We start from the raw sequence: 27,747 nt of genomic DNA on the forward strand, positions 1-27,747 counted from the left end.
TATTTGCATCTCTGCCCCTCACAAGAAATTGTTCTGGAGCGTTTATGGAAGTTTACTTTTCTTCTAGTGGGAATCATGGAACCATTTTACTCCTGTGAAGGGCTGAGTTGTCAGAGGTGGGTGGCTGCTCCCTTGTTTCCATAATTAAACGTCATGGAGTCTCTGGGGCAAAAGAAGAAGAGGAATTGGGGTGAAATGCAAAAAACTTCTTTAAAGACTAGAAGCCATATTCTTTACAAATAGCAAGATAAGAACGGCTGGGTCTATTTTTTATTATGTTTATTAGTAATAATTTCTCCAGTTGTGTCTGAAGCAGTCCAGGCCAGCCACCTGTCACTGTGAAAGGTGGTTGTGCATGTAGCTGAAGACAGTTGGAAAAATACAGAGCAGCAGGTAGAAGATGGACGGATGGATGGATGCAGAGGGTAAGTACACGCAGGGCCGCAGAGGAGCAGCACCGGGCTGTCGGGACACGAGCCCAGCACAGCCCGCAGGAGCCGCCGCCGCCCCGCCGCGCTCTGCCCGCGGGCACCCGCCTCCCCCGCCTTAAATACCCCCCGCGCGGCGCTCCGCCGTCACGTGATGGGGACAGCCCCCGGCCATTGGCTGGCGCGGCCCCCTTCCCCCCCGCCTCTCGCGCGCGCCGCCCCCTCGGGCCACGTGAGGGTCGAGTCACGCGATTTCCGGGAACCCGTCAGGAAGGGACATAAACAAACAAACCCGGGGCCGCATGGAGGGGCCGGGCCGGGGCGCGCGGGGCGGCGGCCCCCGCTGAGCGCGGTGAGTGAGGGGCTCGGGGAGGCCGCGGCGCTCCGGGGGGCTGCGGGGCACCGGGGGGCCGGGGCTCGGGGGCCCGGGTGGTCCGGCGGGAGGAGGCGGTGTCGCCGGGCAGGGGGCTGCAAGGAGGGGAGGGAGAGCGGGGCGGAGGTGTCCGCCCGGCTGCCGAGGGCTGCGGGACGGGAATGGTGCCAGCGGCCCCTCCGCTCCGCTCGCCCGCCGAGGGGGTGTGGCTGCTGGGGCCGCGGGAGAGCAGCGGTGCGCGGGGGGTGTCCGGTCCCGGAGCGGAGCTTTGGGGCCCGCTGCCGGGGTGGGCGCGATGAGAACGGGCAGCAGGGACGGAGCGCGGGCTGAGCGGAGAGTTGTCGGCGTTGTCCTCTCCAGCCTCCGCCCGGCAGGAGCGGCCCGTGCCTTTACAAGGAAAGCGAGTCTCGCAGCGAGCGCCGGGGAGAGGAAAGCACCGTCCTGCCGTGGAGCCCGGCCGCTCTGCCCGTGCGGGCGGAGGGGCTGCCCGCGAAGGCAGAGGAAGGCTCGGCAGGTCCTGTACTCCTCTGCCTTTCGGGCTCGTAGTCGCCTCCTCTGCTTGCGACCTGTTTGAATGCCCGGGACGGCCGGGGGTGACCCGTGGGCGTGCGGGGTCTGGGCGTGCGGGGTCTGTGTGCCCGGGCGCGTTGGTGCCCGGAGGGCGGCTCCGCTCCAAAGGCTGCGGGGTAGAGGTGGCGGAGAGCGGTCGCCGGTCTGCGAGTGCGGGGCAGGGTGGGACGGGACCGTCCCCGCTCCGGCGCGGCGTTTATGTAACGACAGGGCGGGGGGACGGCGGTTCGCTGCGAGCCGCGGCCCCGGGAAGGGGCTTCTCCCGTGCAGCGCGGGTGCGCTCCGGCTGCCCGCAGCCCTGGCGGGGGTCGTCGGGCGGGGGCCGCCCCCCGCGGGACACGGGCCCCTGGGCGGTGTGTCCGGCGCGGCGGGGCCGGGGGCGGCCGGGCGGGGCCCCGGGGCGGCGGGGGGGGCGCGGGGGTCGCGGGGCCGCGGCCGGGGCGGCGGGAGGGGGTTTGTTTACATGTCGCCTCACCCTAGCTTGAAAGGGCCGCTGGGCGGGTGAACGGCGGGCGTGGCGGCCAATGGGAGCGCGCGCGGCGGAGGAGCCGGCCAATGAGCGGGCGCGGAGGGCGGGGCGGCAGCGGCCGGGGTAGGCTGCGCTGGGCGCTGGGCGGCGGGGCGGCCATGTTGGCCGGAGGTGTGTTAGTGGGTCAGGGCCGGGCCGGGGGACGCGGGGTGGGCACGGGCACCACGCGGGGCTGTGGCTGCGGGGGCCACCCGCGGCCCCGTCCCTCCGCAGCGCTTTGCCTCAGGGGGGGCTGTCCCGCCTGGGCGTCGGGACCGGCCCGGGGCGGTGCCCGCGCACAGGGGGTCCCGCTCCCCGCGCTGAGGGGAGGACGGGACGCGTTCCCGTCTGCTGCTCCCAGCCCGTCCCCACAGATTTGGGTTATAAAACATCCGTGAGTTCCCCGGGCCGCCTCAAGAGCCGCCTACGGCTCTCAGCGTGTCCCCCCACGGGTGTCGAACACCTCTCCGTGTCTGGTCCAGGCTCACGCGGGTTCCGAGCCGGGAACACGTTGCCGAAACCCCCTCGTGTCACCGACGACTCAAACCCAATCTTTATTATTCCCCCTTTGTCCCCAGGGTCCGCACCCTGGGCGTTATTCCCTGCCCGCGGCATCACTGCCGTGCCCTCCCCCTGTCCCTGCCAGCCCCGCAGCCCACGGCATTTCTCAGGGCATCGGCTGCTGGAAGGGATCCGGTATCCAGGATAATTTCTCTGTCACACTCGGTATAAGACGCACGGTGTTTATTCAGCCTTCCCCGTGCAACAGGCTGAACGGCTTGGAGCACTGCGAGCTGCCAGCTGAAATGTGCGATTCTCACTTAAAGTGATCGTGATCTTTCTGTTGCTGCCTCTCGAGGGGTAACTTGTTGAAATCATGCTCCGCATAACGTGCAAAACAGAATGAGATTGTCGTATTGTCTTTCAAACGCTTCTAAATGTGTTAAAGATTGCGTTTAAAAGGCCTCTAAGGTTGCTTCCGAGCATCCTTGTGGGGAAGGTTAATTACGATTATTATTAAATGTGTTTTCATAGTAAAAATTATAAAGGAGCAGACTCAGGTGCCTTAGAAATGTTACCGATTTTTATTGTTGGCAGCTTAAATGAGAAGTCAGAGTTTCTATGGAAAATAAATCATAGGATCCCAGAATGGTTTATGTTGGAAGGGACCTTAAAGACAATTTAGTTTCAACGCCCTGCCATGGGCAGGGACACCTTCCACTAGCCCATCTTGCTCCCAACCCCATCCAGCCCGGCCTTGGACACTTCCAGGGATCCAGGGGCAGCCGCAGCTTCTCTGGGTGTGATAATTCTTCTGCAAGAAACCTTTCCTGCTAAAACAATCTCGGTGAGATTCCTTTTTAGATGCACGAATAACAGAGACCTCAAAAAGTGTCCATAGTTTACCTGAGCCAAGAAAGAATTGTTCTGGGTTTGGTGGGAGTATTCCCTGATAAGAGCGGTCTGCAGCAGAGGCGTCAGGCCACCGAGCATCCTCCCCAGGTGGTTTTTAAATAATGAGAGAGGCAAACAGCCTTGTGAGGGACAGAGACTGAAGTCCCTTCAGCATTAGCAGGAATTAATTGGGAACAAACAGAAGCTTTTGTCCCACTAATAGACCGAGAGTGTGGGATAAATAAGGGAACCCACAGGTTTAGATTCCCATGGCCTCGTGTCCATGCTCTGTGGTTTGGGAAGCTTAACTAAATGTTTTAACATCAAAGCTTGATAAGGAGATTTGGCACTGCACGAGAAGTGCTTGAGAGTTGGCATTGGTGTAAAAGTCAAACCAAAAGTTTTCTGAAGATTGTAAATTTAAGGTTTCTACCTTGCTGTAATAATTTCCCTGATTTTTTTTTTTTTTTTTAAATCCTTCTGGTTTTAAACTGTTAAGCCGTGGGGGGTTTTTTTGTTGTTTTTTTTTTTTTTTTTTACTTTTTGGGCAATTTTGACTGATGCATTTTTTAGATTTGCTGCTGGCTTTGAAGTATTCGGTACAGATGCCCCATTTCTAACAAGAGTATAAGAATCATAATTTCACGGTATGAAGAGTAGACCAGACTGTACCATTCCCTTCATCATAAGACTTGCGTTATTTCTTGTTTTTTTCCTGGGAACTACAGAATTAATTTTTCTTTTAGTCTGAAAGACTCTGTCAGAAAAAAATGTAGGAACAGCTATCCTGTCAGGATGTAGAATATTGCTGAAGATTGGAAGCCGAATTGTTGTTTAGTTTTGCTTTTGTTTTTTGTCTTTGCTTTCACCCCACTCTGCTTCACAGGAAATCTATGGCTCAAAAAAATTTTAAATGTTAGTTTTACTACTAATTCTCGTGTGCAAACAACTCTCCTAACTCTGCAGTGTTATTTTAATAAAGGTTTATGCTATGAATATTTTAACTTTAACAAGTTTTTAATTAATGGAAGTCTGTTAATATAGTCCTAATAAGTTTAACATGTTGCACATCCCACTCTTGGCACTAAAATAAGAATAAAATCTCAGTCTTTGTTCCAGAACATACAGAAAAGTGCTTCCAGTAGGAATATATTAATCTGGGCATAGTTGTTACAAAATTTGTTGATGCAGAATGTTTGTTAGTCTAAAAAATAGTCACTTTTTTGTGCTTCTGCCTCTTGCATGATGGTCAATATCAACACAGTCAGGGATATAAACACGGGCTAGGGATGCACAGATGGAGCAGCCCTGGGAGAAGGCCCTGGGGGTGCTGGTGGGTGAGAGCTGGACCTGCCTTGGCCCTCAGGAGCCCCCCGTGCCCTGGGCTGATCCCCGGTGTGGGCAGCAGGGCAGGGGGGGATTGTGCCCCTCTACCCCTCTCAGGTGAGACCCCACCTGCAGAGCTGCCCCAGCCCTGGGGCCCTGCACAGGAAGGAGCTGGAGCTGCTGGAGAGAGTCCAGAGGAGGCTCCAGGATGATCTGAGGGATGGAGCAGCTCTGCTGGGAGGAAAGGCTGGGAGAGCTGGGATTGTTCAGCCTGGAGAGGAGAAGCTTTGGGGCAGGGCCTGAAGGAGCTACAAGATGGAGAGGGGCTTTTTACAAGTGACAGGACAAGGAGAAATGGCTTCACACTGACAGAGAGTACATTTAGATTGGATATTGGGAAGAAATTGTTCCCTGGGAGGGTGGGCAGGCCCTGGCACAGGGTGCCCAGAGAAGCTGTGGCTGCCTCTGGATCCCTGGAAGTGTCCAAGGCCAGGTTGGACGGGACTTGGAGCAGCCTGGGCCAGTGGGAAGTGTCCCTGCCCATGGCAGGGGAGTGGAACCAGATGATCTTTAAGGTCCCTTCCAACCCAAACCATTCTGTGACTGTGATTCCATCAGTTTGTGGGATCTGCCTGTTTGCTGGCACAGCTGGAGCACCCCATAAGCTGGGAATTGGCGTTGGCATGGAAGGTACCTGAGTGCTGTGTTCTGGGGGCTCATGGGCTCTGCTGCCTGAAGTGTTGTGTGTGTGATTGCAGACCAGAGCTTCTCTTTAGAGGTATCACTTCCAGGTCTTGCAATCTGTCTGCTGTGGGCAAGTAGGATTGGAAAAATAACACTAGAGGAAGAAGGGATGGTCAGTGGAGGAAAGGGAACAGAGACAGTGAAGTAACAGTTTCCCTCTCCAGAAGGGAAGAGGCTTAGAAGAAGTGAAACAGTCTGCGGATCTTTAGTTCTTCTAAGTGGCAGTGCTCCATCAGACTCAGGGTCTGAGGGTCTTAAGCAGATGTTTTCTCTCCAGGATAGAAAAAGCAAAGAGCATAATGCCTTAGATGGTCGTGCTGGCATTTTAATAGAAATCCATCACCAAGAAAGTAGAGGGACTTGGCTGCTTCGGTGAGTCCAGGAATGAGATTGCAGTGGGTGGAAATACAGGAAGACATTTTAAAAGAGTGTCTTTGCTCACTGCAGTGAAATAATAATAACACTAGTGAACGTAGTGTCTTTGTGCTGGGGGAGAAAAGTAAAAGAATTTTTTAAAGTCTGGCTAATAATTGAAGAATCATGGAGAAAGAAAAAAAAAAAAGAAACATTATTCAGAAACAAAAGTAAGAAAAATACAGACTCATTGAGATTGGAAAAGACCTCCAAGACCATCGAGTCCAACCTGTGGCTGATTGCCACCTTCTCAACCAGACCGGAGCCCTGAGTGCTATGTCCAGTCGTTCCCTGGACACCTCCAGGGATGGACTCCACCCCAGGCAGTCCGCACGTTCTCAGCGTGAAGACTGCCCTGAGCAGAGGGTGTTCTATAATAGAAAACAAGTTGGCATGAACTGTGGAAGGAAAAAATGTTTTTAAGAGACGTGCAGAAGAACTTCTTGCATCTCTAACTCCCGTATTTCATAAAATGTCCAGATACAGCGAACAGTGCGTGGTACATAATGGTTCTTTCCAAGCACATGGCGTAGTTTTTGTGCTTTCTCTGAAATTCAGAGTTGACCATGAATGTTTTGGGCTGAGCTTTTAAGTTTAGTACTGGCAGACTCTTGTGAGCTATTTTTTTATACCTGCATCAAAATTGTGACTTCGACAAGCTGTGCTGTGTGATGCAGTCACCATCATGAAAGTGTAATTGTTCCTGTAATGCACTTACAGCAGGCATTTAGCTGCTGGGATAATAAGCACTGTGCAGCCAACAAAACAGCACAGCCACGCTCCATGTGCCTTTCCAGTGGTACAAAATACACAGCTGAACTGGGCCAGAAATAGCAACTTTAGTTACAGCCACAGTACAAATGATTCACGCAGGTGACCGAGGAAGACCTTGAGGTGCCAGGCTGAAAGCTGCATTTTGGGGTTTTCTCTGCTAGGGGCTTCTTTGGAGGTGCTGTAGTGAGGCAGGAGGGTGTTTTAGTGGCCCAGGGAGGCAGCACATGCACAGGAGCTGCCTGTGTGTCCTAAGTGCTGCATGTTCGGAGTTGAGCTCCTGCTGTGGGCTGGGTTAGAGCAGTAACCCCAGGTAATGCACCCGCTGCTCCCCTGAGTGAAATTCAGTCTTTCCGGGCATCTTGGAACCACCATTCCTCTTCAGAAAGTAAATACTATATACAGGGGATTATTTTTAATTAGGATTTGTCTTTAGATTAATTAGGTGTTAATTCTAAGGCTTTGGTCCCTTGTTGATGACTGATGGGATTTTAACCAGCGTACATGTGCATGCTTCCATCAGTAGCCCAAATTCTTAAATGTTAAATGGACGTAACTCTTCCTGAGACCACAGAATCATGGAATCGTTTGGGCTGGAAGGGACCTTAAAGATTATTTAGTTTCAATCCCCTGCCATGGGCAGGGATGCCTTCCACTATCTCAGGCTGCTCCAAGCCCCGTCCATCCTGGCCTTGGACACTTCCAGGGATCCAGGGGCAGCCACAGCTTCTCTGGGCACCCTGTGCCAGGGCCTGCCCACCCTCACAGGGAGGAATTCCTTCCCACTATCCTGTCTAGCCCTTCTCTCTGTCAGTGTGAAGCCATTCCTCCTTGTCCTGTCACTCCAGGCCCTTGGAAACAGTCCCTCTCCATGTGTATTGTATCTCGGGTGCCCTGCCCTTCCTCAGGCCCCAGTGAAGGAAGGAGCCTCCTCCAGGAGCAGGAGCGGGAGCAGAGCTTGGCACTGATGTGACTTCAGATCTGCAGACACAGAACCAGCTCCGGGCCTGGCTCCTTAATCACCTTAATGTGATTTCCCTGCAGGCTGTTGCCACAGGAGCCGGCACCCTGCCCGCTGCCTCGGGCTCTGTATTCCACCTGTGTCTCTGCATTTGGGAAGGGCTGATGGAAGGCATTAATGGAAATTGTCCTGAAGTAGAAATTCCTGCTATATTTATCTTCAATAATTCTTAGTGCTGCTGTACTTGAGCTCTGCCACAGCTCTTTTAGTTCATTCAAAGCTGCATTCATTATCGATAACACAACAGCTGGACTATTCTTTTCTAACTCAGTCTTGGGCTGAAAGTGCCAGTAATGATGAATTCTGTAAAAACAGGACTTTAACTGCAGCCTACAAATTACTTTCCTTCACAGCAAGTTCCAAGTTTACACCTGTGCTTCCATATGTGTCACTGACTTGTGCCATACATCTTTATTTACCGGTTCGTGTAGAAACACTGGGAGTTAAGTATAAACACCAGGAGTCTTTTAATGATGATCTTGATCTTTCTGGGAAATTTGGAAAGCAGTTGGAAGTAGGGCTGCTTTGTTGGGAGCATGAAGGACGCCTGGATTGTGCAGCTCCCTGAGGCAGTGTCTTTCTTTTCATGGCCTCACTGTGTTTTCCCCCTCCACAGAGCTACTAAGAAAAATCCTATGTTGTGGAATAGTTGACTAGATCCTACTGGGATTCAAGTCACATTTAAGTATTAATATTATAAAATGTCAAGAATGAAATATAAAGAGAATTACAGGAATAATCGGATTAGCTGATACACTGCTCTGACCTGGGAGGACATACACTGGCGTTCTCAAATAGTGCAAGAAGTTTATCACTCCAGTCTTTGAGATGGTAAAAGTATTTTAGCCTTTAATGTTCGTTTTGAGGATTTGGAAGTGATCCAGAAGCTGGCACCTGGAAGTGTTGGTTGGTTGTTCCTGAAATCAGTGTCAGTACAGATGAAGTTTCACCCCCCCTTGCTGGCTGTGTGTGGAATGGCTTGAGGGCCATGTTCTACCAAAAAACACAACGAAGAATAACCAGTGAAGAAGCAGCAAATGCTTCCTTGCGTTCCCCTTTGTGTCATGGAGAACTCTGGCAGTCTCCTTGTGAACGCAGGTGGTGGCGGTGGTCTGGTGGTGCTGTCAAAGTATTAATCTGATGTGCTGGTGAAAAAAGCATCAATCTGCGTGGAAAGAAAGTGTTCAGGTATTTGGGATCATAACCTTCTTGTGTCTTTCTTTGTGTCTGAGAACATCATGTGTTTGTTGTAAAGAACAGGCCCTTTCTCCTAGCCCAGGTGAGGCTGAGAAGTGACTCAGTCACTCCTGCCAGCCGCCAGGTGGGGAGGACCAGTCCTGCTGTGGTGTGGCCTTTGCTGGGTGAAGGGAGATGGGGATTGCTGAGGCACGAACTTCACTTAAAAGCTGCTTTTAAATAAGTAAAGTAAAGGGTTCCCTGGAGGTTTTGGAGCAGAAAGGAGCTTTTCTCACAAGGAACTGGATCGTTCACCACAGGGCCCTGTGAGGATCGGCCACTCTGGCAGGGGTAGCGAGGGTTCAACTGAGAGCCCCTGTGTGACTGGACCTGTAACTGTTGTTCTTTATATTCCAGCTGCTATTTGCAAAGCAGGATGTTTTGATAAGTAAAGACTTCTTTGCATAGTGTCTGTTTTTACCACAGCCTGATGGTCCATATGCTAAAGAGGACAAACTCGCTGAGATACTATCTGAAAGTAGGAATAATCACGGGGATGCTGTCATGTGCTGCTGGGGGAGGATTCTGAGCTGTGGGAGAACACTTAGAGTTTACTATTTGTTTTTCAAAAGAAGAGAATAAACACAGCCTGAGCAGATTGCACCAAAGTCTGACTTAGGAGCAGTGCTGAGTGAGGGTTTTCCTTACACTGTTCAAAATGCAGGAATAAGCCGGATATGAGGCTCCAAAGAGTCATTAGACAAACATCTGAAGTAGAGCAGGTCTATAGAAACTCCTAAACTGGTAAAACTACCAGTAGATAAATTGGTCCAATTTCAACATATGCCTTATTTGAATTAATAGAGAATATATTTTATTAGACAGCTGTGAGTTTGGCACAGTTTTTAATTTGTTCTCTTGGGGAAATCTGTCTCTTCCACTCTGCTGCCGGATGGTTTCTGTGATCCTCTACCACTAGATGTTGCTATGTGAGTGATTGATGTAATCTTATCTGATGCTGGGTGGATTCATCCCTGAAGAAAAGAAGATACCACTGAAGCAGCATTTTTGCCTGTTCTGAAATTTGTATTTTGAGACTTTTGCCTAAGACATTTTTAGAGTTTATTGCCTCTGTTACATTAGTCATAAAGATTGTCTCTCTCTTGGATACCCAGCAGTGTGCTGATTATTGTTCCAAATTTGGCAGGGTTTTCTCCTCAGGTGTGTCTATAGAGCTGCTGGTCTCAGCAGTGAGGAAAAAAGGCAACAAAATGTAACTTGGCCAAAAATGGTTTTGCAGCAACTCTGTTCTGTAGCATCTGTGGCTTTTCATTCAATGAAAGATGGCAGGGGAAGAAAATTTCTATACATTCCAGCATGAGGAAAAATCAATTTTCAGGGGAAATTCTTGCCTTTGGCTGTTTTTTAAGCTTTCACCTTGTTGATGAAGGATTGCTCACCTCCTTGGGGGTTTGCTGTGTTTCTTCTGCACAGAAATCTACGAATAGAAAAGCTCCATCAGGGTGAACTGAAGTTATCCTAAGGAAAAATTTCATTGCATGGATAGTGTAAACTCCCTGAGACTGAAGTAAAGCTGGAAAGGAATCTACAAGTGAATAAAACAACAAGTTTGGAATTGGATTTGGGGAATCTGGGCTTGGAAATGCCTCAGGTAAGTCTGCTAGGATTTTATTTGCTTCTGTAAATAATTTTGCCTCTGTTTAAGAACAAATTTGACCAGCACTAGCAGGGAGAATGTATAAGATATTAAAGGATGTATATTTTGTAGGGTCTGTGCTGGAAGCTGTGGTGCTGCTCTTGGTCCTGTATTTGTTCAAGCCGCAGCCAAATTGTCTCTTGGTGAGGGAGGATGCCTGGAGAGCAGAACAGCCTTTTATTACTGCAGTGATTCACACATCAGCACACTGAATGACTTTCAGCAGCACAGTGTTTCTCCCTTCCCAACCCTCAGGGTGAGAGTGTCTAGAAAAGAAATTGAGGTCTGGAATTAAATGTAGCAGAAGGCCTTGCTGCCCATTCCCTGCATGCCCAGCCATCCTGCATAATGCTTTTCTGCCAAATTTCACTTCGTTCTTGAGAGAGAGGTAACAATCTTCATTCAGTTGTCATAAATTTTGCTTTCCTTACAATTTATATGGAAGTTTTATGAGTTCTAATGGCTCTAAACACAGTCAACACTGCTTTAGTACAGGATGATTTGTATTAGGGGGAAGACCCTGCCTACTGATACTCCCAGATCTTGCCAGGACTGGCCCTCATCCTCTACAAATGCCAGCATATCCCAAAACTTGGCAAGCATAAGACTTTCAAACCAACAGGGAAGAATGAAGCAGCAGTGAGTGCTCTCGAAGCTCTGGGGCGAATAGAAACGTGTCCTTTGATTGCTCCCACATGTTGTCAGCTGCTCTTAAAGCATTCTCTGGCTCTGGGGAATGATGGGCTTATCTGTGGAGGTAAAAACCTTCAGAGACTAAGAGGAAATGGTGATCCTCTTTCTGTTTGACTGAAACAGTCATTCTGTGATAAGCAAAACATCTTTCTGTTTGTTGAAGATGAAAATGTGCCTTTTTATATCATCTTTGACACATCTGTCCGTTGTGTTGTAGCCCAGTGTGAGTGGAATGGACCCTCCTTTTGGGGATGCCTTTCGGAGCCACCTGTTTTCAGAGCAGACTCTGATGAGCACGGATCTCCTGGCAAGCAGCTCAGATCCAGACTTCATGTATGAACTGGTAGGTCACCTGTGTGTGTCCAGAACTTCCTCTCCTTGACTAACACCAGGTTCCTGGAGTGATAAAGGGGTGTTTGTGCAAGAATGCTGGAAGATTATTCATTATTGCTGGCTGCTAATTAGGGAAGAGCTGGACTGCTTGTCCAGCAAATGTGATGCGTCCTCAGCAGGCACTTCTTCAAAGTGGCCATTGGGACAGGCTCAAATACACCTTCCACTATCCCAGGGTGCTCCAAGCCCGTCCGGCCTGGCCTTGGACACTGCCAGGGATCCAGGGGCAGCCCCAGCTGCTCTGGGCACCCTGTGCCAGGGCCTCCCCATCCTCACAGGGAAGGATTTCTTCCCTGCTCTGTTCTACTTCACCCAAGCTGTGAATGCAGGGAAAGGAAAATAAAAGTTGACTCACAAACTACTTATGTGAGCATTCCCTTTTTTATTTTCTCCCTGCATCAAAGGAGAAAGGTCACTCGTGGTCATTAATTGGTTGTGTTAGAATGAGGTTTTCCAGGAACTGGTAAACTCAAGCATATTCTGTTAAGAACACAGCAAAGATTGACGTAGATTATAGAGATGCCTGTGATGTCGTTCATATTTTAAATACATGGATATTGGTACTGGTTTAGTTGCTGATGAGCAGATGAATTTGCTATAGCAGGGAAATACAGTGTCATTGGAAGAGCAGTGTCTTCAGAAGGATCTGTTGCTCAAGCACAGAAGCTGAACTCCATTCTGACCCTCAAAGGAAGCTTTTAGGTGAAAGTTGAGGTCTCTTCCTATGTCACCATTCTCTCACTCTTCACTGGAATTGAGCTCTCCATACCAGATTAAGTAGAGGAAAGAGATGATGGATACTTTTTTTGTATTAACTTTTAACTTCTCTTATTGTGCACAGGACAGAGAAATGGACTATCAGCAAAGCTCCAGGGACAACCTGCTTTTCACGGAGGACTGCAAAGAGCTTGAGAACCTGGAGTCTTTTACAGACATCCTGGACAAAGAAGCTGCTTTCACCTCCAAGTGGGAGCAGTGGGATACCTACTGTGAAGACCTAACTAAGTACACTAAATTAACCAGCTGTGACATCTGGGGAACAAAAGAGGTGGATTACCTGGGCCTTGATGACTTTTCAAGCCCGTACCAGGATGAAGAGGTGATAAGCAAAACACCCACACTGGCTCAGCTGAACAGCGAGGACTCCCAGCCTGTCTCAGATTCACTCTATTACCCTGATTTGCTCTTTAGTGTTAAACAAAACCCTTTAAATTCTTTGTTACCTGGCAAAAAAATTGCAAGCAGAGCAGCTGCGCCGGTCTGTTCCTCCAAGAACGTGCAGGCTGAGGCCGCGCTGTCGGACTGTGCCCAGAAGGCCAGCAAGCCTGCCAGCCAGCCTGCTTCCAGTACACAGATCATGGTCAAGACCAACGTGTACAGCAATGAAAAGGTGAACATTCATGTTGAATGTAAAGACTATGTTAAAAAGGCAAAAGTAAAGATCAACCCCTTACCACAGAGCAGGCCCGTGCTGAGCCAGGCGCACGCTGACGCAGCGAAGGAAAACACCTGCTACTGTGGGGCTGTAGCAAAGAGACAAGAGAGAAAAGGACTCGAGTCCCCCCATGGTCACAGCACACCTCCTGTTTTGCCTTTTAAAGAGACTCAAGAACTGCTCCTCAGCCCTCCCCAGGAGAGCCCAGGGCTGGCTGTGGGGGAGAGCAGTCTTTCGGCCAGCACGTCCGTGTCAGACTCCTCGCAGAAGAAGGAAGAGCACAATTATTCTCTTTTTGTAACAGACACTTTGGGTGAACAGTCAGCCAAAGCAGACCCTGAGGAAGAGGAGGAGGATGAGGATGATATTGAAGACGAGGACCATGATGAAGGATTTGGCAGTGAGCACGAGCTGTCTGAAAACGATGATGAGGAAGAAGATTACGAGGATGATAAGGACGATGACATCAGCGATACCTTCTCAGAACCAGGTACCAGCATTGTTGGGCTTTGGGAACGTGGAGGTTGATGGAATTGTCCTCTGAGTGGGAAGGAAAGCTTTTGAACTCCTGCTAGTTACAGATGAGCAGCACTGATCTTAAATTGTGAACTCTCCTCCCACATTTTCTAAGTGCTTTGCAAAATGCAATTAATTCAAAGTGTACAAGGTCTCTGTGTCCCTGTTTGGTGAAAAACTACATAAACTGTGGTCATGCAACAAAAATAATAATAGAGAATACAGGAAGCCCAGCTGTAGCCTGAGGCTAGAGAAGCTGCCTGTAAGTGTGACCTTCTTTTTTTGTGGCTCTCTGGTAGGATGTGTAGAGCTTTCTAGCACTTCTTGTAGCTGTGAATTTTTCCAGAGTTGGGTCTGTCAGGATGAAATCATATCCTGAGTGAAATGATTTCATAATTACTTAAGTCCTGCTTGCAGGTACAGTTTTCCCACAGAATCCAAAGAATGGCTGCCACTGAAACTAATAAAATCATTTATTGGTGGTTTTCAGCAGTAACACTTAGTGGGTCTTCAGAGGATACTGAATTCCTCTCTCCTGCCTGCAGAAATGGAGCTTTAACAGCAGAAATAAGAACTAACCTTCACCTAGAAGGTAACAACACAGCAGCATTGTATAAAAATAAAACAGGCAGGGAAAGCGACAGGATTGTAACCACGTATTAATTTCATTTCAGAAATTATTACAATATCCACATCTTATAAATGCCTTGTCGTAGAGTACAAGAATGAAAATATTCAGACATTTGGCAATATGTTACTTCGAGGGGATAAAGCAGCTGAATTTTTTCTTGTTGAGAAGAGCAGCTTCCCTAAAGCTTGTCAGTGTTTATCATAATGAACTCTCAGATGAAATTATTTTCTAATTAGATTTCCTGAGTAGGCATTAAACTCGTTAAGCATTATGCCCTTTATGTTACTTTCACATGCACACAACACATTTTTATTAGCATTTTAAAGCCTCTTCCTCCCTTCTGGAGTGAACTCCCTCTGCTTTGTGGGGCCCTGAGCAGCTGTTCCAGCTCTGCAGCCCATGGGGGATGTGTTGCACTGGAAGCCTGGGATCCATGAAACAGAGAGGTTGTATTAAATGCTGTGGGTGGAATTAATTAATGAACTATTTTACTGACCAACAATCCACATTCTGCAGCAGTAACTGAGGATCTGGGCTTATCCAAGCTTGCCAAACCCTTCCACAAATGAAGCCTAAAGCCATGCACCTCAAATGTGGTGATGTTAAAAATTTTATCATATATTTTGTCTATTTTAGAGGGTAACATCTCCAGGTATTCTAATTATGTCACTCTTGTACTTTGTGTTGCTTTTTTACCTCTAAAGGTGAATACTATGGGTAAAGTATCTAAAAATAGGCACAGCACAGGAAAATTAAACCTTCCAGAGCTCGGAAAGCAAAATCAGTTGGTATTTTGAGTGAGGATGTAATTTACTGAAAGGACAAAAGTCTACCAGTTATTGCTGGCCCTCTCATGTTTTTTAATACATGATTTGCTTTTGTTTGTTCTTCATGTATGTTTTTAGAGTGAATGAGATGCTTTCTTCAAGTGTTATCTGAGGAAATATTTAGATACAGTGAAGGAGAAATAGCTAAAAATGTGACTGGCTCTCAGGCAGGTTTGGGCAACAGTGTTTTTATTATCACCATGACACAGATTTAGCAATTTTGTTCCCCTGCAAAGGTAGTTTATTATGGGAATGACCAGCCCAGGCCTTTTCTAGCATTTAAATGTGATGGGTTTTGCTATTACTGAGTATATTTTTCCTATTTCATTTAGTAGAAGGACTTTTAAATGACTGTTCCTGCCATCAAGTAGTCAGGAGATTCCAGAAATGGGAAATGCAGCAATTTATTCAGTTGTCAGTAGCACTGGAGAAGAAATTAGTGGAAAAGTGCTCCTAGAGACACAGAGATTGTTTTAAGAAGCTGCATTAGATCAGCTCTGGGCACCTGGACCATCAGCTGGGGGAAAACCACTCGAAATGATTTGCCAGAAGTCTCTGTGGTGAAGTGGTTAAGAGGAGGAGCTCTCTGGGTTTGTTTCAGTGGGGCTATTTTTGGGTTTCACCTGGTAAGATGCAGCAGTCATGTGCACACTGTTCTCTGTTCTACTTCATTTAACCCTGGTGAATTTAAACCCGAAACCACAGTGTGAAGAAAGACTTTCAGGAGAGGTTTGCGAAGGGCTTCAAAGTTAAATACAGGAACCCTTTCAGATTTCTTAGAAGCCTGCCCTGCTGTGTGATCTTTGCTAAGAGGAGGAATAAATACAGTGCAGAGCAGCTGGACAAGTTTGTGTGTTAGGTTAGGACACTGCACTGGGTTATTTTATGTAACTTTATAATGGTAGCAGGTCAGTGTTGGGGTTGCAAGGCAGGATGTATTAAGTCAATGTAATTGAAGTTGCTAACTTAATTACAGTTTGAATAAGCAAACAGGAAGTCCTGATTTTAACCTTGTTGTACATTTGTCCACTTCAGCTCTTACAGAGATTTGTTTTCATTGGTTGGATTAATTCTGTGTTATCATGAAGATGGGCTCAATTTATATATTTCTATATAATGAATCACATAGCTTGTTTTTTAGGTGGAAAGTCAGTGGTCTTTTTGAGAGTATTTTGATACTTATGTCAAAAAGCATTTGAGTAAAATGGAGCTACAGTTACAAATATTTATGGTATTTGAAACTGTATTTAATGTAAATTGTCAATAATTTTGGCTATACAACACATGTTTTATAAAGCGTATTTCATTGTTTGATTTGCCTTTAAAATCCTGTCTTTCCAATAAACCAGAGAATCAAAGTAAATGAGTTGATGAAATGATGAGAAACAGAACTTCAGGATGGATTTCATCCTTCTGTGTACCTGACTTCTGTTCATGCATTGGGTTATGATGTGAGAGTCAGACCAAAGCAAGAAAGTTTGGTTTTCCTCTTTCAACTGGTTTTTCAAGTGCAAACAGACTGATTGAATGGACTGTTTTAAAAGGAAGAAAGTGTTCTTTGTGCTGGTGGAAGATGAAGCAGAGCTGAAGCATATGGGGTCAAGGCTTGCTAAGCCTGCAGTCCATACATGGGTGGCTTTTCCTTAAGCTCCATCAGAGTATGTGATGTTTAGAAATGTTCCTTTCTTAAGTAAATGTAAACTATTAGCATATTATATAAAAGACAGTGCAGTGGTTTGAGGTTTTTTTTTTAACCTTAGTATAGGTTATCTTTATTTTCTAAAGCATATCTGGGGTTTGGAAACCCGTGGTTTGTGTTTACATAGTTGTGGTAAAATATTTCTGTGGTGTGGACAGTGGCATTACAGTTTCCATGTCCTTCATGAGCAGTTCATCATATCAGGTGCATCATAATTCACCTCCAGAATATTGTTTGGCTTTACCATGGATCATTTCTCTTCATCCCAGTAATGAGGAAGAAGAGGATGAACAGTGGGTGTCCAAATCCCTTCATCTTAGATGGCCCTTTGGTCACTGTCCTGATAACAGAGCCCCTTTCTCCAGCCTCGGAGGGATCAGTGGTTGGATTTATTCCCTGAAGGTCTTTGGACTCAAGGAACAGCAGGATTTGGACTCGATCCTGAGGGACTCTTCCAACTCAGAGTATTCTAGAATTGAATAATTTTTTCTCTGTTGTCTTTTGCTAATCCATCTTTATTATCTGCTTCTCTTCCCATGCTTTTTGTCAAATGTGGAGGTGAGTTAGGGTTGTGTTCCTGCCAATTCACGGAGGAAGTTGTCAGGATGGGAGAACACTGTCCAACATCTGCTTTCTGTACTTGGCACTGCTGGGATTGTGGGGGACTACGGCTTAGGGGGTCAGACAGCATAAAGGGACTTTAAATGCATAAATAATTCGGTTTTTTTCAACTAATGAAGCCCCATCAGTGGCTCAGTGTCTGTCCCTGGATTTAAGGCAAGTACCCAGGAGCAGTTGATGCTGGAACCAAGTCTGTTACATAATGCAGAACAGATCTGTCTGTGGTTTTGCTCTTAACTTGAATACTCAGTCTGCTGCTAAAAGGCTACAAACAATGCTGTCACCAGTACATAAACAACCCCCTGCATCCTTTTAGGGTATGAAAACGATTCTGTGGAGGATTTAAAAGAAATGACTGCAATATCCTCTCGCAAGAGAGGCAAGCGAAGATACTTCTGGGAGTACAGCGAGCAGCTGACACCGTCCCAGCAGGAGAGGATGCTGAGGCCATCCGAGTGGAACCGCGACACGCTGCCCAGCAACATGTACCAGAAGAACGGGCTCCATCATGGTAAGAGAGAGTCCTGGTCACAAATGACACTCTTCTCCTTGTGACACCTTCAGTAGCCAAATTCCCCTCCTTGCAAGTGCTGGGAAGTTGTGTTTCGGCCATGAAAATTCGAACACTCTGAGTCTGTTGCTCCGTTACCAGCGTTCTGCAGTGCCCAAGGGAGGCACAGTGAACACACAGTAGGGACTTTCAGTGTGGTTTCTTCCAGAGGAGTGTGGATGAATTGAGAATTGTGACTTCCAAGGGCTCTCAGTGGAAACCCCGAGAGTTCAAAGCTTTCTCAGTGCAATACTGTAAATATTGGATGGGTGGCTTGACTGATGTTTGCTCCTCGTGGCTGTTCCTGTCAGTGCTGCCTGTGTTAGCAGGAGGCTGGGAGGGCTCTGGGGTGCCAAGTTCAGGGGGACTGTGGTATGAACTGAGGACAAGCACTAAGGCACAACTGTCTCTCCCTGCTGCTCCCTCCTTGTTTTCCCTCTGTGAATGCAGCTCAGTGAAGCAGTTACTCCTCTGGGAATAAACTATTTCCTTAAGATGCCCTCTTAGAAACTTAAACCAGTTGCTCTAATAACTGTGATTTATTCCCAGTGAGCAATTACTGCACCACAAACATGATTAACATCACCCAAAACAAACCACTCTTAGGGGTATTTTTGTTTTCTTGTCACAGGACCTCTTTTAGGCTGCTCCATTTGGTTTTGGCTTTAAAGAAGCAAATTAAACCAATTTCCCTGGTTGTAAGGTTAACGTTCCCTTAGAGTTGAAAATTACTGCTTTTAACTTTTTTCTCTTAAATTGAAAGATTTATTTTTTTTTATTGTTACTTGTAGATTTATTCAGGGAAGGAAGCATTTTTTTCTTTAAATCTCCTTAGTTTTTAAATGCTTCTTTATCCTGTAGTGAAATATCAGTACTTAAAGTCCCTAACACTGCTCTTTCTCGTGATGAAGCTCTGAACAACCTGGTTTAGTGGAAGGTGTCCCTGCCCATGGCAGGGGGTGGAAAAACATGAGTTTAAGGTCCCTTCCAACCCAAGCCGTTCTGTGATTGCATTATTTTATATTTATTACTAAACAACAAATAACCAAACATGCCTCCAGGACTCAGTCCCACCAGACACTTGGACACTTGACCTTTAAGTCAAGTGCAAAACCAGGCCTTAAAGAGTGTCAAATACATACAATAAAAGGGGTTAACTGGCCTTTATGTGGATCACTTCATCTCAGCATCACTGAAGATTGTTTCAGTACCAGGCCTCAGCACTCTTTCTTAGTACAGAACTTTAGCAATAAGATTATTTGGGAATTTAATCCACTTGAGTGTGCAGGAGGATATTTTGGCTGACTATGAGTTAACAAGTTTACAGCTGGAGCAAAACAACAGGGTTTGAACTTGTGACATACATTTTTCAGCACAGTTGTGTGTATGCCCTCTGTCACATCCAGTGGCCTGGCCAGCAGTATTTGCTCTTACCTGATTTAGATAGAATATGAATTGTACAAAGCTCTTTGTCTGGAAATGCTCTTTCTATTGTGAGAGGCCACAGGGATCACCTGATTCCGGCCCATTCTCCTGTCAGGAACAAAGGAACCTAAACTGCACCCAAAAAATGCCTATTTAAGAGTGTTTTCTCACAAGTTTATGTATGTATTGTGTCACTTCCCAACCCATTTTTCTGTATATTTAAAACAGGAAAGTATGCAGCAAAGAAATCACGGAGGACTGATGTAGAAGACCTGACTCCCAACCCCAGAAAACTCCTCCAGATTGGTAACGAGCTGAGGAAGCTGAATAAGGTGATCAGTGACCTGACACCCGTCAGTGAACTTCCCTTAACTGCCAGACCCAGGTCAAGGAAAGAGAAGAACAAGCTGGCTTCCAGGTATGCACTGGGAAAAGCTGCAGGGATGAGAAAATTTGGGTTACTACAAGTGAATGATAAAGATCTAAATAATAATTTTTGCCTAAAGAAATCCTTCTTCATGTGGCAGCTCCTGCAATGGGAGTTGCAGTTTATCAAATGGGAATTAGCAGCTTATCAAAAAGCAGGGCAGCTGGCACCTTGGGAGCTGTGGTTTGTCTGTCCTGTAGATAAAGATGTGTTTCCACTGGAATTGGCTTCCTTAGCTGTGGGGCAAACAGCTGGCACAGTGATAAACCCACAAGTGTCAAATGTGAGCAGATGCAGGTGGCAGAGTGTTTTCAGTGAAGGTGAGTGAGGATGGATGAGTTTGTGCATCACAGCTCTGGGAGGTTTGGTTGGTAAGTTCGTGTGGCTCTTACTACTCTGCAATTTCTGGTAGTGTTCTAATTTTTCCCCTCTTCTTGCTACAGGGCTTGTAGACTAAAAAAGAAAGCCCAGTATGAAGCCAATAAAGTAAAACTCTGGGGTCTCAACACGGAATATGGTAAATACAACTCTTCCCATCTTAGTTTTTCTTTTATTTGGACAAGTCTGTGTTTTGCACCATGATGTAACCTGGCTCATAGAGAAAAGAGTTGGTACAAACCCAGCAATTCTGTTGGTACAAAACCAGTCCATTGACTAAAGTGAATGTAAATTGGGTTACCTGCAATGTCGAGCTACTTTGCAGATGTAAATTATGTAAATGTATGCATGTGCTGTAAATATTATTGAAAATGTTGGTAATATTTGATGTAACCTATTCCATTTAATTTTACAATACGTGTGATGTGGCACCTTTGGCACTTACAGATAGCTGTGTGTAGATAACTGTGACTCTCTTCCTGGGGAATGTGCTGTAAAACTAATCCTTTTTTTTTTCCTTTGCAGATAATTTACTCTTTGTCATCAACTCCATTAAACAAGAAATAGTTAATCGGGTGCAGGTACCTAAAGATGACAGAGGAATCAACATGGAACAAAAGTTGAACATACTTATTAAAGACACTCTTGGTAAGCAGTGAACTCCATGTATTTGCCATGAAGACAATAGAATCATAAATGCCCTGAGTTGGAAGGGACCTCAAAGCTCATCTCATTCCACCAGGGACACCTCCCACTATCCCAGGTTGCTCCAAGTCCTGTCCAGCCTGGCCTTGGACACTTTCATGGATCCAGGGACAGCCACAGCTTCTCTGGGCACCCTGTGCCAGGGCCTCCCCACCCTCACAGGGAAGGATTTCCTCCCAATATCCCATCCAGCCCTGCGCTCTGTCAGTGTGAAGCCATTCCCCCTTGTCCTGTCCTTCCAGGCCCTTATAAAAAGTCTCTCTCCATCATGTTGGCTCCTTCAGGAACTGGAAGGCCACAATGAGGTCACCCCAAAGCTTCTCTTCTCCAGGCTAAACAATCCCAACTCTCCCAGCCTTTCCTCCCAGCAGAGCTGCTCCAGCCCTCTGATCTCACTACATTGGAATGCAAACAATTTCTGAAATAGAGGAAAGAATGAACCCTTTCCTGATTTCAGTTGTCCCAACCAAAGTGTCCCCTGGCTTTGTGTCACCCGTAGGAATGTGCCATGAGCAGTGACCTGAGAGCAGCTTCTCTTCCCCTTCCCTTTCAGGACTTCCTGTGGCTGGACAGACGTCGGAGTTCGTGAACCAAGTCCTGGAGAAGACGGCAGAGGGGGACCCCACCGGCGGCCTCGTGGGGCTCCGGATACCCATGGCAAAAGTTTAGGACAGGACTTGAGCTGCTCCTGGGTCAGGTTCCACCTGTGCTGTCGAGTTCCTCGTTGTAAATGGCATTCTGGTCTGCATGTCAGCTTAGCATTCTGTAAACACTCACCAGTAGGTTCCATTGGTTTCAAGTAACAGTGTAGGAAAACAAATCACAGCGTGGTAGAAAATGCTGCAGAGCATTTTTGGACCATAAACCAGATAGTTTCAAAGCTGCTTTAAGCTCAAGGGCAGAAATGAGAGTTCTCTTTCAAATGATCTAGGACCAGAATATATCACTTTTGTTTTAGAAGCAAAAATGTGGGTTTGGCTAGTGAAAATTTTTAGCGTTTGCCAGACATTGTGACAGGTTTATGGTCCAAGTGAAGTAAGAGGAAGCATTTTTTTGGTGAAGCTGTCAATGTAGGGAGTTTTTTGTTCCTTTTTTTTTTTTTAAATAATTGGATTTTCTTTTCTTGTTCTTAAAAAGAACCAGTAAGCTTTCTTTGCAACCATTAACTTGTACATAGCACACGCGGCATTAGAGCTAGTGTGCCATATAAGACTTTAATTTTCTGAGCTTAATAGAGTATTTAAATGTCTGTGCAAGCAAGAGGAAAAAAAAGTATATTCTTTGTGCCTTGTATTTTGTGGGGAGAGCTATCAGTATAAGCTGGTAAAGTTTTGTATGAAGAAAACCCTGAGGGGCAAAACCAAGCTGTATAGATGGTGAGATTTTAGGTTTTAATGTATTTGTTCCAGCTCTTAAAAATTTTTGAATGTATATAGGAATATGTTGAAAATGTAGATATATGCCACAGAGTCTATGTATTGTATAAAAGATGGCTCTAGAAAACTCAATTTCGGTACTTTGGCCGGAAGAAAACAAATACTTGCACATTAATGCGATTGTTTATTTTTGTACCAAAGACAAATGCAACTGATATGGCGAACTGCCAGTCTAAGTAAAGTTTTGCACAGCTTATATGATACTGTACTGAATGTAAAAACAAAAGAAAAAAAGAAAAAAAATTAAAGGTCAGGGTTAGGGATCTTACTGAACTGTGAATTTTTTTGTTTGGGTCCAATTATCTACAGAAGGAGCATTCATACATAACAATATTATTTTGCTGTTCTTGTAGTTCGCTTCCATGGTAGATAAGTTGGTGGCCGTCTTGGAGTCTTTAAATCTTTTTTCTCTGCACTTACTGTAGGAGATTTTAATATATTTGGATTTTAGTAAGCTATTGGTAAAATAGTTTTCGACTTTGAGAATTTAAAAAAAATTTAAAAAAAGTATTTAGCTTGTTGTAGTATACTTCCACCAAACAACCAAAATAAAATTATTTTTATTGTAACGTGTATATATGTAAAGAGGAAAAAAAAAGAGCTACAAATATCTAATTCCTTAGTTGCCACTTTTCCAGTTGATGTATTATTATGCATGTGATGTTTCCAAGGATCAACACAGGCTTCAAACAAAACAAAACAAAAAAATTTATAGACTTTTATATTTTTGTACAGGTATTTCGAAACTAGCTTCTTCAGACTTATATGTGACTTATTCTTGTTAATTCAGTAGTTTCTATGATTGAGGAATATTAACACAAAGTTCTTATTTGCTCTTCTGCTAATAAGAGTTGGCTTTGTAGTCAGTGTTAACGTACAGATTAAAAGCTTTAGCCTTTGATGAGAAAGTCCTTTATCTCAAGGCAAGATCATTCTCTGGTTTCATGGACCCCCCCCCCCCCCTTTTCCTCCCTGTTCTTTCTCTCCCTATTTAAAGATGACAAAACACTGTTTACTGAAAATAGAAATACCAAATATTTTCAAATGTAGCTGCTGAAAAAAAAAAATGCAAAAGTCCATGAAGGCTTTCTCCCCACTCCCTTTGGGGAATTTCTCCACTTCATTTCTAGTTTGTCTAAGTTTGTTTGTACTGTGATTCCTTTTTGTTTATAAGTAGATTATTTTTATATCCAAACTTGTACTATAAGAGAAAAAAGCCAGCCTGAATTGGTAACAGTGCAGGAAGAGTGGCTGGTGAAGGTGGTGGCCCTGCCACACTCACAGCTTTCTTGTACCTAAATATTTTGGAAGACTCAAAAGGGAGGAGGAGGCCAAAATACCACTACTGAGCTGTACAGAAAGTCTTTCCTACAAGAGACTGAACAAATACCCAGGGCAATTTAGGCAAAACTTTGTAAATCCACTTAAGACTTGCAAAATCTGAGTGGAATGTGGGTGTTTTCGTTTGAGGCGTTTGTGTTGTTGTTTGGCTGAGGTGAGAATTGGCTGCTGCTTTCCAGCGTGGGTCTGGTGTATTCCTCTTGTTCTTGTGGAGCTGCCCAGGGCCCCTAAAACCCCGACAGAGAATGTGTCCTGTGAGGTGCAGGCCATGTCTGAGCAGGGCTGGCACACAGAGGTTGTCCCTTCCCCACGGGCAGTCCCTGTGCTCCATCCAAACCCTGCCGGCGAGGCAGCATCTCTGAACATTGAGAGAGAGCAGTTTGAAATCAGGTAAAAACTTCTGTGACAAATTCAACTGACAAGGTATTTAAAAGCCCCTGTTTTTTACTGTCCGGGAATCCTGGGCAACACACAACTTTATAGCTTTTTATTTTTGTCTGAAAACCAGACTATGATTTTGGTCTCGCATTTCAAAGTAGACTTTGAATCTTTAGTGAGTTCCATACCCTCGCATTTCAGTGTTTCCTATGTATTATTTTAAGTTAAAGCTTTGAAATAGTTGAGCTTTTTAATGTTGACACTTTATTTTGTAACTATTTATATGTATGTATATCTTAGAAAAGCACTTTGTTTAAAAAAAAAAAAAGAGGAAAAAAAAAGAAAAAAAAGAAACTGCGTTTTATATGATTCCTGCCACTTGCTGCTAACTCTGGGCTGGTCAGAATGCTGCAGCGATACTTGAGATAAATAAAACCTGGCAGTAAAATGTAGAGTAAATGTAAGACCTTTTGCTGGTTTAACTTTATCATAAAGGTGACATAGGCAAGCTGTGCAGCTTTACATTTTAACCAGGGGACTCTGTGGCATTTAAACCGTCTAGAAATGGTTGTACTTTAATGCCAGTAACAATCTGCTTCCTCTAGTGTCATTAAAATATATACATTTAGTGTATACTTATCACAAACGAAAATCTTATAAGGGTATAAAAACCAACAAATGTACATGTTCTGTTTTTTGGCAATTGTGGCATGCGTTTTTGGGTGATCTTTAGAGAAGACCATTTTCTAAAGATTTTCAGTGTTCATACATAGTATGTGGATCTTAACGAAGTCCTGGGTTTTTTTGGTTTGTTTTTGAGTGTAGGCATTGTGAATATTCACTTTTAATCCTATATCCAAAAACAATGATATATTTTTTGATTTACTACAAACAGAAGCTCTTCCTTTTTCTGATACACTGGATTCTCTAGGATTTGTTTCCATATTAAAAGCATGCTGTCATAACTGCTCTTGTCGAGATCTCGTCAGTCTGAACGTAGGTGCCACACTTGGAATCGATGGGCTGCTTGTTCTGCTGTACCATGTATGACCCTCGTCCTCCCCCTCCCTTCATGACAGATGATGATGTGGCTTTATATTGTGCCTTACTTGTACATCTAGAACTAAATGTTATTCATTCCCTCTGAACTCGTCAAAGCTTCTGAGATGGAATCAGAGCTGATTAAAGCGTCCTGAAGCGAGTGTGGGTAGGTCTGATTTCAGTTTCTCTCAGTAGTCCTTTTGTATTTATATGGAAGACCAGTTTTTGAATGGCCTTGCAAAACGTGGGGGTGCTCCTGAAGGGTGTTTTTAAACCCGAAACCCCTTTTGCTAACGCTTCCTTTTATGGTTTATTGAACACATTTACTGATACTTGGTGAGTACTTTTTGGTTTTTTGGGATGAGAGAGACTTAACTGCTAAAGCTATGTTTATGTGTGGATGGGCTGGATTTTCTTATCATACCAGTTGAAATCATTGTGATTTAATAAAGCTGCATTGCTGTAAAGCTGATGTGAGAGTCAGGCTCAGCTGTGTTCAGTTCCTAATTTATAGATTGACTTTTTTCCATACTAAGAGGGCCAGGGGAAAGTTGGGGTTTTTTAAAAAAGCAAACAAACAAACAAAAAACCAACCTAAAATGGATGAAGGGTCTTTTAACTAGCTTAAAAGAAAACAGACACTTTGGAAATACAGAGGTGTCAGTTTAAAGTTTATTTTTAAAAGACACCCCCCCAATATTTATCTAATATTTGCCTTCATTAATGAAACAGCTTATTCACAAACTGTAATGACTGGATGTGCTTTTCTTTTCCATAAATCATTTAAACATAGCTGGTTATTTTTCTAAAGCTCTAAAAGGTTTTATCAGGAGAATTTCCAAGGGTTGCATCCAAGCTGCCTCCAGCAGAAATAGCAAATGCAGTTCTGTGCTTGCTCGTCTTCCTGAAATTCTGCTGAGGCACAACCCAGTTCGGGACCGTGAATGTCAGGATCTGCATTTGGCCTTGAGACCTGAGTTTCAAGAGTGCATCTAATCATGATGTTCTTTCCTTTTGAAGTTGGAGGCTTCAGTTGGAATCACCTAGTGAAGGGTGCTGCTAGATGGGGTCTTGGCTTGTTGACAGCTTTGCACACAGCTGAGGTTTATTTTGTTTACCCCAGGGATCGTGTGAAGTACATTTCAAACAGTTGCTGTCTGGGTGACTGATCCTTCTTGTAACTGTATTAAGGGCATTAGTCTGTTGAGAAAACACCACTCTTGAATATCTCCCAGTGGAAATTGGGATTCTTCAATGTCATTAATCAAAGATGGCACTTTTAGACTGCATCTTCTTTGCAGCAAACAAAAATCTCTATCTTCTACAACTTACATTTCACAATATGCCATGTGTTCTCCCCAGTGCTTCTAGAAGGTGTGTGTGCACTCTGAATTATAATCCTCAGCCTCTTAGACATCCGTGAACTTCCATGGGAGCAAATACTGGCTCTGCGTTTATTGTCTTTCTGATGAGCTGTGGAGCTAAAAGTGGAACCAGAGCTCTTTTAATCCACACGTGCATTTTTTTTGTTTCCCCCATAAAAGAAATAAAACTCCAAACTTTTTAGGTAACGTCACTGGTCAGAGTTTTTCTGGAGTTTAAAATATTTTGTAGTTGGGTATCTTTTTAAGTCAAATTTGGGTGACTTCACTCACTCCTGCAAGAAAAACTTCTGGATTGGATTTGGTATTGGCAAAAGCACATCCCACCCAATCATAATCTTCTGATTAGGAAACAGAACCTAGTAAGAAAACTTAATAATTTTAATCTCTCTTATAATGATGGCTATTCATACATTTGGATTGGAATCATCTATCCTCCCAGAATGTTATGCCCAAGGAAAACTTATTGCTCAGTATTTGTGGTTGGGTGAGCTCTTAAGGCTGATGGCACATGCAGATGCAAAAAAAGAAAAAGGCATTTTAAATGAAACATGGCATCCTGTTCTGCCTATGCTTGGGGTCATGATTGTAATGCTGTCCTTGATATTCTATAATCAACTTCCAACTGGAGCTCAGAAAAACTTACTGAAAGTCTTGTCTCTGTTAGAAAATAAATATACCTTGTTCAAAGCATGATCTGTTAAGAGTTGCAATGTTAAATGTTGGTTAATAGTTGTGCAGTTTTATTTTTTTGAAAAGAGGCACAATTAAACTATTGACTTTGTTTACTCTGTCACCCTTGATCCCTAGCACTTCTATTCAGATACAAATTCATCAATGTATGCAACATCCTTTGTAATTTAAAATAAAAATTGTGGAGGAGATACTGTCTCGGATCATTGTATGCGTGGAGTGATAGTGAATGGCAGCTGCTGCCTTGAAGTAAGTCCCCAGTCTCCTGGTATTTCCAGGAACTTTCCTTTGGAAGGGATGACAGCTAGGAAAGGAAATAATCTGTTTTTTTCCTTCCTCATGCTCAGAGCTGCCTCATAGCGCTGCTGGGTCCCTGTGGGACCATCTGGAGAACCGGGATTAGTGCCTGGAGAAACCGGCTCCCTGCAGTTGCTGTGGAAATGGTCTCCAGCACCTTTGTCCAAAGGGTCCGAGGGCAGGAGGGAAGGGACACGGCACCACGGAAGGAATGTGCGGGAAAAGCAAAGGGTCACTGCCCTGCCTCTCATTTTATGGGTACAGAAGGGGCCTTGTGTTCCCCCACCCTGCTCACAACCACTCTCAGCCAGGCCTGTCCAGAAACCCAAGGAGGCTCTTGGATGTAAACCTGGAACTTCTCCAGTGGGAGCTTCTGGCTCTGCACAAGTCCCTGACAGGAGGGGGCAGCCGGGGGGGTCGGGCTCTGCTCGCAGGG

The 27,747-nt window shown here is 45.2% G+C and overlaps 1 protein-coding gene across 2 annotated transcripts; it reads left to right on the top strand.

Annotated features, from left to right (window-relative positions):
• The first annotated feature begins 683 nt into the window (after positions 1–683).
• CREBRF (CREB3 regulatory factor) lies at positions 684–27,205 on the top strand. Of its 2 annotated transcripts, none has more exons than XM_039559532.1 (9): positions 684–780; positions 10,221–10,398; positions 11,354–11,479; positions 12,371–13,454; positions 17,575–17,769; positions 19,462–19,651; positions 20,104–20,177; positions 20,564–20,686; positions 21,297–27,205. In XM_039559532.1, the coding sequence occupies exons 2-9, from the start codon at positions 10,390–10,392 to the stop codon at positions 21,410–21,412; spliced, it is 1,917 nt and encodes a 638-aa protein (XP_039415466.1). In that variant the 5' UTR covers positions 684–780; positions 10,221–10,389; the 3' UTR covers positions 21,413–27,205. The 2 variants fall into 2 exon arrangements, with proteins under 2 accessions (XP_039415466.1, XP_039415467.1); XM_039559533.1 differs by lacking the exon at positions 684–780 and adding an exon at positions 3,159–3,227.
• Positions 27,206–27,747: the final 542 nt, after the last annotated feature.

The sequence above is a fragment of the Corvus cornix genome, chromosome 13 (genome assembly GCF_000738735.6).
Source record: "Corvus cornix cornix isolate S_Up_H32 chromosome 13, ASM73873v5, whole genome shotgun sequence".
NCBI classification, from domain to species: domain Eukaryota; kingdom Metazoa; phylum Chordata; class Aves; order Passeriformes; family Corvidae; genus Corvus; species Corvus cornix.

What these genes read in the sequence shown, in the direction of transcription:
- CREBRF (XM_039559532.1), top strand. An exon ending in CGATACCTTCTCAGAACCAG is followed by an intron (nt 13,455 to 17,574) that starts GTACCAGCATTG and finishes GCATCCTTTTAG; the next exon opens with GGTATGAAAACGATTCTGTG. An exon ending in ACTTATTAAAGACACTCTTG is followed by an intron (nt 20,687 to 21,296) that starts GTAAGCAGTGAA and finishes CTTCCCTTTCAG; the next exon opens with GACTTCCTGTGGCTGGACAG.